We start from the raw sequence: 12,170 nt of genomic DNA on the forward strand, positions 1-12,170 counted from the left end.
GGCAACATTTACAAAAAAGGCAAATGTATGTTCTTCTTGTTTTCATAAATTGATTATCAAACAAACATGATTTTAAGTTAATAAAACTGTAACTGGAACTAATTTCCTTTTTTGAAAAAAAAAAAAAACACAAAAAACCTCATTCCCCAGGGATCAGCAAGCATGAAAAAAAACCTCACTACTCAAAGGGTTAAATTCATCTGCCCTCTAAATCTCTGATTCACATAACCAGACTCAGTCCCTGATCAGAACAGCCCTGCTCACCGTCTGAAAGGTAGACCTTCCCTGACACGAGATATGTTTCCCAAAAAACCCACAACAACATGCATTCCATGAAGTCAAATGAAAGTTACCACCAGCAGAAGGTGGCTTGCTCAAGAACTCCTTCAGGGAATCATGCGGCAGATCTTGATGCATGACGAGAAGACACACCTACTTCTGAACTGTTCTAATGGGTGGTGACATAGTGTCAGGCTTAAGTGTATATTCTGGATCTACTTAATAGGCCAGCTGTCCTTGGATAAATGAGGTGACCTATTTCTAGCTTGGGTTGCCCGTCTGCAAATTATGTCAAATAGGACCTACCTTATTGCAAAGACGCGTCATTGTAAAAGTTAAATGCGACAGTGCATGTACATCATAAATTAATGCGACAGCTACAAGCAACAAATGTTACCACTACAATGACTAATTGAACATCAACGTGCACTGGCGACTGGATGCATGTTACCTCTCTAATCCTGCAAGGCTGGGAGTTGTTATTCCCATTTCACAGAGGTGGAAACTGACGCGAAGAGGACAGATGTCACTGATTCATAGTCACACAGCTAATAAGCGCCAGAGCCAGGAATGACCTGGATTCAATATTGTCCTACTCAGTCCCTCACACTCCCTTCTATTTTCTAAGTTCAGATTTTAAAACCTCAGATCCATCTTGAACATCTAAGACTGCAGATACAAAGTTTTCATCTGTTATTCCGGCCACAGAAAATGCAGCATGAAATTGTACTTCCTGATCTGGGAGAATGTTCACCAAACCCCTCCCCCGCCACGGAAACCGCAGTCTCAGAGGCAGAATGGGTCTCCCCCGCTGTACGCACCCACATTGGACCTCTCGGGCACGTTGGCGTGATAGGTCTCATGCAGGAACACAGGAGGGTTGTCGTTAATGTCCTGGACCTTGACGATGAACTCCGACGGCGGCTCCAGCGGTCGGTTGGTGTCCCTGTCCACCGCCTGAGCCATCAGCGTGTACTGGGCTCTCTCCTCTCGGTCCAATGTCTTGGTGGCATGAATGTTTCCTGATTTGTCATCAATCACAAAAATGGTTCCGGCTCCTTCACCTGAGAGAATGTATTTAATGTTCCCATCACCAGAGTCAATATCGGAATGAAGCTAGAAAAAGAGAAATTGAGATTTGTAATTCCATGAAGGCTGCATGCGGAGATAGAGACCTGCTTACATGCTGTTTGCTGCAACTCACCACACACACACACACACACACACATGCACACGCACACGCACACGCACACACGCACACACGCACACACGCACACACGCACAATGAGAGGGAGATGCTCCCACCCCATCTGACAAATGAGGAAATGGAATATTAGAGGAGATTATTGCCTTGTCCAAGGACACACAGCTAGGAACAGAGAAGCCAGGGTTTCCACCTGAATGACGAGTGTTTTAAAATTCGAAGGTTCCTGCTGTCTCTCCCTCCTCCCCACACAGAGGCACACATACCCTATATATATGCATACATATCATTAACAGAGTTACGTCAAAAGAAATATATGCATGTTACAGAGAATAAAAAACAAACGTCGATGCAATAAGTGTTCTCAGCTCTGAGTCCCCATTCCCTCATTTTCCCTCCTCAGACACGACTGGTGTCGCCATTTCCTGTGAGTCCTCTGTGCCCCATTCCGTGCACGAGCTAGAATGTCTCTAGACAGATACATGAATGCCGTTCATTTTTATGCAACAACGTGCCACACTGCACACTTCACTCTCCACCTCTCTCTTCCTCTAAGAGTGAGTGTGGGTGTGCCTCCCACGTGGGCACATACAGGTGGGCCTGGTCTGTCTACTGTCTGGATGCTGTTCTCATTGCTTCTAGCAGCTTTCTCCCAAAAGACACTAAAACTGCTTCCAGGATTTTGTTACTGGAAACAATTCACGGATTAGACCTTTTTAGAAGTTCTGCTGTGTGGCACATGAGGAATGAGAAAATGGGGGGGCCTGAGACGTAGGCGGCCTCGCAGACCATAGGAAGAATCTTAAATATCTTTAGATCCCCCCCCTCCCGCTCCTTTGACAAAACCCAGGGGAATTATGGTACCTGCCTAAATCCACCCTCAGCAGGGCCGAAAGTCATCCAAGTCGCCCAACTACCCCTCCTGTTCCTTTTGGCCTCAACACTGGCTGTGTGTTTGATCAGATGGAACTCCCCAAACACCATGTCTGATCGTCCTGTACCAATAAATAAACCCCCCCTTCCTTGTCGCCCAACTTCAGTTTCTTATTCTGAATTCCTCTGCACTCGTGGGGAAAGATGAGCGTTATTTACAACACTCTCACAGGTTTCAAGAGCACTCGACGGGATAAAAAACTTTTGGTTCTATCTACTGCAAGAGAAAGCCCAATATAAACTAAAAAGCTTCAGCTTATTATTATATAATAATAACATATTTTTTATATTATAGTATGTTACATTTATGATCAATGCCATTTTAATTATTATTATGAAACCAAGGCCTTGAGGCTTGGTCTAAGTCACAAAAGCAAGACTGAACACAGCGCTTTTCAAATTTTTTTGTGCCGATCTTGTTTTTTGTTTTTTTTTTTATTTTTCATCTAATTGATCTGCAATGCCGCAGTGAGCCAGCAGCTATTTCAGCTCAGGGGGATCCCTGTAGATATATATGATTTTGGCAAGACTCTTGGGAATGAAATAGACCTTATTTCATGATCAACCAAAAAAAAAAAAAAAAACTGAAAGATTTAAAAAGACATTGCTCATAATATTTTCCTTGTTTTCAGATTTCAAAATCACAAATTCCTTTTTTTTTTCTCACCAACAAAGATGATCTACACAATTGACAACAGTATCTATTAAGCTGGACACAGAGAGCCGTTGGGGAAACCACTCAGCCCTCTCAAGGGGCCCCGCCCAGGAGAGAGGCACACACAGCCAATTCATAGCCGAAGGCCGACGGCCACCCCTCGGCCCAGCGCAGCATGGGACAGACTGTGCCTCCCGCAAGGGATCCCACAGCCCACGGTTTGCCAAATCCCACTTTCTCAGAGCATCCTGAAGTCACTCAACCCTGAATGTCGTCAACTCTAAAGGTTATTAGAGAAGCCGTCATCTAGAGTCTAGCCTCCCCTCTTGATTGGAACCCGTGGGTCAGCAGTGTCTCAAAGGAAAGATCTATAGAGTCTAACTCTTTATTCCTCCCCATCCAACCTGCCATCAGACTCATTCCGTGGGCCTAGATTTTAATCATCGCTCACCACTTCTCTCTGCCCCCGCCCCTGTCCGCTATGCTTCCTGTAGTGGGCGTGGCAACCGCTGGGTCCGGTGCTGGCCTGGCTCTCTAGGTCCTGCCTGTTCTGCAGCCTCCCCGTCCCCCACCACAAACTAGGGGCCCCACCAGGGCTACTCCCCATTCAGAAAGTGGACAGCAGAGGTCTGCTGTTGCAGAACAATTCACGTGCAGCTCTCCACGCTGTTCAAGCAGCACAGCCCCTGCCGGAGCTCAAGTCCCCTCTTCCTCCCGGGGCCTGGAGCCTGGCTCTTCCATGGAGGGACTTCTACAGTGATTTCCCCGTGTTCCCATCTCCAGTGTCAACTTCTATTTTGGGTGTCATCTTTCTACTTTGGGCATAAATGAATGAACTTCATTAGTACATCTCTTAAAAGAACAACAACTCTTCTCCAAGCTTGAAGAATATTATGGAGACACTAATAAGGACCTCCTCCAAATAGGTCAATTTTGTGAACGGGAGAAGCTGTTCTGATGTCTAGGAGCAGCTAAGATAACTGTGTTGGGATTATGAGGCTCAGAAATTAGCACCCTCAAATCTGTTCTTGTCCCTTCACCCTCCTGCTCATCCTCTGGGTCACAGGTTATTATCATGGTCCCCCCCATCACATCCCTCTTTGTCCCTCCCCAATGTTGCTATGTAAATTCAAAATAAAAAATCACTTGTATTGAATTTTGTCATTACCCTACTCCTCAATTTAGATTTTCGTTGCTTCGGTAAGACCCCTATGAGGTCAGGGACTCTTGTTTTTATTTTATTTTTTTAAATTTATTAATTGATTTGAAAGAGAGGGAGGGAGAGAGATCAATTTGCTGTTCTACTTATTTATGTATTCACTGATTGATTTTTGCCCTGACCTGGGATTGAACCTGCAACCTTGGTGTATTGAGATGTTCTAACCAACTGAGCTACCTGGCCAGGGCAAGGTCAGGGGCTCTTTATTCTAGTGTACCATTTGCCTAACTCTGCAGGCTTTTGATTTTTATGTGTGTGAACACCTATCTCTTTATAAATAATGTCACTATTCTCTAAAAGACAGCTGTGTGTCTTCCCATAAGTGATAGCGGGCAGTTTTTCAAACATATTTTGGACTCTCTTTCTCCCCTTGCATTTTTTTTGGAGGGTGTACCCAGAGAAAGCAGAGTCCCAGTAGTGCAAGGGCCCTCCCGACCTCCTATCTGAGTGCGGCGGGGCCAAAGCCAAGGCTGATAGAATCCCACCCACTCTATGACGCACTCGTTATTTACAGGGGCTTCCCGGAAGCTGGGCTTTCCTACCAGGACCGGGGGCCCAAGGATGACACTGCGCCAGGGGGGTCAGAGCTTAGGCTCCAGGGAGGGAGAGAGACAAGTAAACAGACGTGTGTAATCCTAAACGGGAAGCTGTGATGAATGGGGTAGAGAGGGTTATGAGGACGCACGGAAGGCCATCCACGTGGTGGGGTGGGGTGTGGCCAGGGAAATGCCCTAGCTGGAGAATGGTTAAATAAATAATCACTATTTCCGTCAGCAGACGATTGTGCAGCCATTTTAAAAAATACACAGCTTTTTTTTTGTATAATATTAAGTGGGAAACAGAAGTATTCTCAACACGGATAGGTCTATGAATTAAAAGAGGCTGGAAGGACGTACGAACGGATGGTTTTGTGGTTCTCAGGGACGGCCAGACCGACAGTGTCTTCCCTCCCAGAATTTCTCTGGTGAGCTCTACTATCGGGGCGGGGGGGGGGGGGGCGAGAACTAACTGGGCAGGAAAAGCGGCCTCACCCTGCCGACGAGCACGGGGTCGGGCCCGGTGTACTCCTCGATCACGAAGAACTGGTTCCAGACCCAGCCTCTCTTGGAGCGCTGCAGCACCTGCCCCTCCTTGCCCTTCTCGTGGTGGCCGTGGAACGAGGGTCGCAGGTGGCCCCTCCGCTCGGGGCTGAAGGCCTGGCTGTGGCACAGCACGCCCAGGCACACCAGGGCGGCGTGCAAACAGTAGTTCTCCTTCATTTCTGGTTCCGTGGTAGGCGCAGGAGAATGCGGCTGTCACCCCTTCCACCAACCGGGCGGCGGCCGGCCGAGGCTGGCCTCCCAGACGCGTCACGCAGACCTCTCCTGGAATGGGGCGTCTCTGCTGGCTGAGCACATCACGTCAGGGCTGCCCACTTCCCCCGGCGGCTTCTGCGGGCAGAGAGAAAGGTCAGGTTAGCTGCAGGCTGCGTCCCTACTGCGTCTCCGCCCCGGTCCTCGCTTTCCGCCCCTGCTGAACCACGTGAGCGCTTCGCTGCGGACACCGAGGAGGCAGACCTAAGACACGGTCCCTCCTCTCTCACAGTTTACTGTGTGGCGGGTGAGATGCACACACACAGGGAAACCCCTCGGGGTCTAGCTAAGGATAAAACGAGTGCGCTGGGGAACCCAGCGTCCCCATGGAGTGTCAGTGTTGTTGCTTACGGCCGCTCTTCTGAGGGCGGTTTGCTCGTTTATGAAACGGCGATGAGGCTCATACTCACTGCAAGTGGACACGGGGTGTGTGTGCGAATGGTTAATGCCCCTAAGTCTCAGCCCAATGCCTGGTGCATAGTGACCCCTCCATATCTATGTTATTGTTGATCGTAATTGTGCACGGGTACGTTTCCGTAAGAGAACACCTTAGGGCATCGTGGGAGTCCAGGAGAGAAACGTATCATTGATGGGGACTGAGAACGGAGGTGGCGCACAGTGGGGACAATCAGGGGAAACTTCCTCGAGGACAGGATGGCCTGAAATGAGAGTCACTGTGATAAGGAGGAAGCGGATGCGATGTCCATGCATAGGAAGCAACACGTCCCGAAGCCCAGAGCTGGTCACGAGCCCAGCAGGTCCCAAGACGTCCAGCACCACTGGAGTATTTAAGGAAGAAGGCAACTGTAGACCCAGGCAACTCTAGACCCAGCTAGAGAAGGCAGGTCAGGCAGACCCTGAAACATCACTGACGGGCGGGTCACTTACACTTCTGTCAGTGAAATCCGGGGTCAGCTTCTCACTGGGGGGTCACTGACGGCTAGAATGTCAATGCAGTGGGCAAGATTTGTTCTTGTTGGTCAAAGGGCCACCCGAGAAGCTGAAGATCCCACCTGAACCGAGCAATGTGTCAAAGGATACTTTACAAGCTCCTTCCAACCAGGAGAAGCAAAATAAAAGAGCAGGCCCTGCCAAGCAGTCCAAACACCTTGTTCCTGGCACGCAGACAGGAACAGCATCAGCAGGAAGAGGCGCCGCTGACACCGTGTCCAGACTCTCGGGGGTCACTCCAGTCCTCTCCCTAACACGCCGGTCCTCCCTCCTCTCTAGTCCTCAGCGTCTGCCTCAGGCTCCTGGGCTTCCTCGCTGAGCTTAGTCTTCCTGGTGCCGGAGACTTAATTCTCCCCTACGGAACTTCCGGTCCTTGCTTCCCCTCCGAGCACCCCACACTTCCTCCTGGACAACCATCCTCTCCCCCGGTGGTGACTCCGCTTGGAGTCCTAGTTCCCGAAACCAGACAATCCCCACTAACCAGCCCCACCATCAATGTAAGGGACTCTTGGAAAACTGTTGGGCACGGGGGTGACACACTGTTATGGAGGGTGACGTGTCATTTCAACAGTGGCAGCTTTAAATGAGGTTGGTGAGATTTCTGAGTACTGTACAAATAGATACTATCATCTCCTTCTTCCCTATGTGGTTTAGATGATGTGGTGGGGGGCAGAGGGGAACAGGGAGGAGGAAGTGTGGATCTTGGCATAGTGGACTATACCTAGATTTGGAAATCAGATAAACAGGATTGGGACACTGTCTCTGTATCTTAAGAGTCTGGAGAACCACAGGCAGGTCAGTCCCACAGGCTGGGCCTCCATGTTTCCTCTAAACAGCAGCATGACAAGGATTTCTGCACATGTATAGGGCCGGGCACAGAGCGTGAACTGGGCTCTTCCTAGACTGCATGAGTCACTCAGAAGGAGTTGCTCCTAACTTGCAGGTGAAGATGCCCAGAAGAGGGTGGTGAGGTGCTTTGTCCAAGAGAGGAGTTGAGGAATAAGAGTTCCATGGAGCCGTCTGGCCATCGTAGTCTAGAAAATAAGGGGATTAATGGAATTTTAACTTGTTGGTGCAGAACCCCTTTCCTTCTGATGTCCTTGAACTTCACCAACCCAGGCCTCACTGCTTCCTTTCTCATATGGGCAACATGGCAGCCGAGGAGACCCAGAGGTCTCCAGTGTTAGTATCCAGTGTCCATCACTGCCCCCAGCACCACTCAATGATGTGTGATGTTTGTCCCTTGTCAAGATATAGGGATATGTTTGCTGTAGACAGACACTTCGGGATGTGTACAGGGCAGCGGAAGAGGAAGATTGAAAAGGCAAGGTCATCATTTCACAGTTTCACCTGCAGACTCGGGCATTTAATAATATATCAAACGCTATTCTATGCAAGCCCAACTGACTGCATTAAAAGAGCACAGAGAGGGAACCAGGAGGGGGTTAGATCCTAACATGAGGCAACGGGAAGCCACAGGAAGGTCCCTGCAGTTATGTCTGGAGGCTGGAGATAGGGTCGCCAATCTGCCACTAGCTTGTCACAAGACCTCATCAGTCCCCTTTGAGGTGGCTCTGCCTCATTTTCTCTCAAATAAAGCCATTGAGTGGCATTGTCTCTAAGTGGCTTCCAGTTTCATAGTCATGGCTGGAGCTCTGGTGAGAGATGGTGGGGCATTTCTTCCGACGCACACACTGTCTCTTTCCCAGACTGAATGCATCTTAGTGGTTGGGATGATATCTCTGCTCATGCTTGTATGTCTAGTGAGTGAGCTCTTTGAAGCTGGCCATTCATAAAAGGAGGAAGTCTGGTTTGAACCACATGCTTCAGGTTCAACATTGACATTGCCACCGTAGAATCTCAAAAAGAAATAGAGAGGAAGGAACATACGGTGCAACAAAATCCCCGCTCGTTTACACCGTGCCGAGGATTAAGCGTTCATTCACATGGCGATAAATTATTCTCGCATATAAACTGTGAAGTGCGTCTGAAAGAAAGGCTTTAATTAAAGTTGATATTTCGGCACCTTTTTCTCTGGCTGCCATTTTGCTATAAAGCACAATTATTTCTGACACTAAAAGTGTTGTTACTAGATGATAACTTTTTTTTTTTCCTTTGAAAAAAAAATCCTGGCTTGATACTAATGAATTTAAAAGCTTCCACATGACCAATAAATACTAAACCCTTTTTAGTAAAGATGAAATTGTATACTTTCTTCTGTTGGAAATACCAGCAAAATCAACCTGCTTTTAAAAGTAATTCATTGGGCCCTGCCCGGTTGGCTCAGTGGATGGAGCATCGGCTCAGCATATAGATGTCCTGAGTTCGATCCCCAGTTAAGGCACACAAGAAAAATTATCACCTGCTTCTCTTCCTCTCTCCCTCTTCTCTCTCTCTACTTCTCCCGCACCCAGTGGCTCAATTGTTTTGAGTGTTGGCCCTAGGCACTGAGAATAGCTCAGTTGATTCAAGCCTTGGCCCCAGACAGGGGTTGCTGGGTGGATTCCAGTCAGGGTGCATGCAGGAGTCTGTCTCTCTATCTCCCCTCCTCCCACTTAAAAAAAAGTAATTCATTGGATCCATTATTTATAAGTGCATGTGACTATGTGATACATAGTTATTTTAGTGATGAATCTCAGGTATATATAAGATTAATTTTTTAGGATTTGACTTTTTAAATGTATTCAATTTCAGAATGAAAATTCACTCAGCAAAAGCTTTTTATAGGCACTGTTCTAAAAACTACAAGTAGTAACTCATCTACTAATTTCTACAACACACTTATGAATAGGAACTTGGAGTGTTCTTATTTTAAAGAATGAGGAAACTGAGGCCCAGATAAATTAAACAACTTGTACAGGGTTATGCTTCAGGTAAATAGCAGAGCTAAAATCTGAACCCATGACACCTGGCTCTGGAGTCTGTTTTCTTAACAAGAGATCAATACCAACTCTTGCCTTGTTTGTATATGAAATTCACAGGGAAAGGCTAGGGACACTGTGATAGTGATAAAAACAGTAACCTAGAAGCCACCTAGAGCAGTGGTCCCCAACCCCTGGGCCGTGGACCGGTACCGGTCCGTGGGCCATTTGGTACCGGTCCGCAGAGAAAGAATAAATAACTTACATTATTTCTGTTTTATTTATACTATTTAAGTCTGAACAATGTTTTATTTTTAAAAAATGACCAGATTCCCTCTGTTATATCATCTAAGATTCACTCTTGACGCTTGTCTCAGTCACGTGATACAGTTATCCGTCCCGCCCTAAAGGCTGGTCCATGAAAATATTTTCTGACATTAAACCGGTCCATGGCCCAAAAAAGGTTGGGGACCACTGGTCTAAAGTAGACTAATATTAAGACTGGATGTCTATTAATAATATGACTATGATGAAAATAATAATAATCACAAGCATCTGTTCATTATTATCTACCTAACTTTCTTCTAAGTGCTTTCAATGAGTCGAGTCATTGGATTTTCACAATACCCCTGCAAAGTGGTAGTATCGTTATTCCGTTTTACAGGGGAGCAGTGTGACGCGGAGTGAGATTAAGAAACTTGCCCACGGTTACAGAGCCAGCAGCACAGGACGGAGCTGGGATATGTGCCCTGGATGCTTGGCTTCAAGACCGGCATTCGTATCCCTTACGATCCTATTGCAGCTACACCTAAGGGAAGGCTGCCTATCAAATATAGACACACGTCCCAACACACATCCTATAGTCTTATGACGAAAATCATTTAAGTTTGGGTGGCACCGGGAATGTGGGAGGGGCGAGCAGACGGGAATAATGCTGTGATCAAAATATTAAAAGCAAACCAGAAGTAGGAAGATGGAAGTATTGTATAGCAGTGACCAAAGCGAAGAGGGCTAGACGGTGCCTTCATCACTTCATCACAACACCGTACAGCCAGGTCCTTAAACAATACAAGTTAATTTGCTATTTATTTTTAAGCCTGTTTCAGAATTTCTGAATACATGGCTTAAAAATGTTGTGTTCAGGGAGATATATTATTATTATTATTATTACTTTTAGAAATACTCCTAAAATCTAGAGATCTGATTGATGCATTCAATGGTAGAGAGTGTACAGGAATCATGCCTGAGAATGAACAGGAGATCACCCTCCTGAGAGGACCCTGACGTTGGTAGTAATTAGGGAAATATGTCAGTGCTCTAACTGGTTTTAATAAGGGCACCCAAGGCAGTCCTTGAACAACACTCCTTCCATTAAAGCACTTTCTAACAGTATCCAGGATGCCTAAGCACTGGGTTCCATGAAAACATATAGGAGAACTTTATTTTATGATTGGGGCATATTGCTTGGAAGGAAAAATAAATGCTGTGGAAAGTCACAGGAGTAATAACATGACAGGAAAATGAATTTGCAAAACCACCAGCTCTAAGTGGAAGGCTCACCCTTCCATCTTGAGAGCAGATAGCCCGTCATAAGCTACTGTGCCTTGAGCATAAAACTTCCTTGCTGTGCCTGCTTTTGTCTCCGTAAAAGAAAATGACATATATGGGTGTTTAAGTATATTTGGACTCCTGCTGGAGATTGTTATTGGGTAGAGAAAGAGACGAAAGCGCTTAGCAGAAAGCAAGCAGCTTCGCTTTTCCAGCCCTCTCCTCCCCGCAGAGCTGGAAGGATCAGGCAGGCTGACCTGTTCTTTTCATTTCCAGTGAGCTAATTTACAGTTTTAAGACACGTTATCATTACATTGAGAATACCATCGGGGCCCACACCAGAACGCAAAACTCCATCCTGCCAGTGCAGTGTGTCCCCTTGTCGGGGGAGCTCAGGGGCTCCTGTCTCCACTTCAACAAACACAGCTTTGTAACCAATCGGATTCCATTATGCAAATTAATTCAAGCATAGTTTATTCCCCATTCGGATCTCATCACTCAGCCCTTGAGCTGCTGGTCTCTAGTTTCAAATCAAATCACAGGAATTATGCCATGTCTGTGGAAATCACAGAGAATGGGAGAGGAGGTATTAAGAGACCTCCTGAGTCACATTTCTGATTCTCCGACTTCTACACTCAGAACAAAGCAGGAGTGCAGGGTAACAGTCGTTTTGGTTCAGGTGCCTGATACACCGCAGAAACAGCAAAAGGGGCCCTGTCTGTGCTGCCTCGCCGCCTTGCAAATTCAGGTGTTAAAGGACTGCAGCATAGACGGTCCCTTATCAATGGCCACGGCATTCTCTAAGAGTGGGTGGAAATGTTAAAACTGCTTCAATGTGAGTCTGATTTCTTGCTTCTGGAGAAAAGGAACCACACCAGATCAACATTAGAAATGCGGAGTTCACTCACTGCCTGGTGTTGGGCAGACCTGGGGTCCAAATCCTGGCTCTATCACTTACAGGCTACATCTGATTGGTTAATGATAGTAAGGATTATTCTTGACCAGATGCTTGATTTTTCTAGTGTTGGGCAGGATACTAAGGGCTTGGTACACACCACTGTGTTGTATTTTCACAACTTGATGTAAACATCGCCCAGATTTTATCTGGGAGGAAACTGAGGCTCACAGTGGTTAAGTAAAGCACCCATGGGCACACACTGAATCACTG

At 46.8% G+C, this 12,170-nt stretch overlaps 1 protein-coding gene across 2 annotated transcripts in view; it reads right to left on the reverse strand.

Moving 5' to 3' along the window:
• Window positions 1–12,170, reverse strand: part of CDH11 (cadherin 11) — a 158,201-nt gene that overhangs the window by 48,643 nt on the left and 97,388 nt on the right. For both annotated transcript variants that reach the window (XM_066348787.1, XM_066348786.1), the window contains 2 exons: window positions 5,322–5,720; window positions 1,101–1,395 (listed from right to left, as the gene is read on the reverse strand). In XM_066348787.1, coding sequence (XP_066204884.1) covers window positions 1,101–1,395; window positions 5,322–5,549 — 523 coding nt within the window. In that variant the 5' untranslated portion in view covers window positions 5,550–5,720. The remainder of the gene's footprint in view (window positions 1–1,100; window positions 1,396–5,321; window positions 5,721–12,170) is intronic.

The sequence above is a fragment of the Saccopteryx leptura genome, chromosome 9 (assembly GCF_036850995.1).
Source record: "Saccopteryx leptura isolate mSacLep1 chromosome 9, mSacLep1_pri_phased_curated, whole genome shotgun sequence".
NCBI lineage: Eukaryota > Metazoa > Chordata > Mammalia > Chiroptera > Emballonuridae > Saccopteryx > Saccopteryx leptura.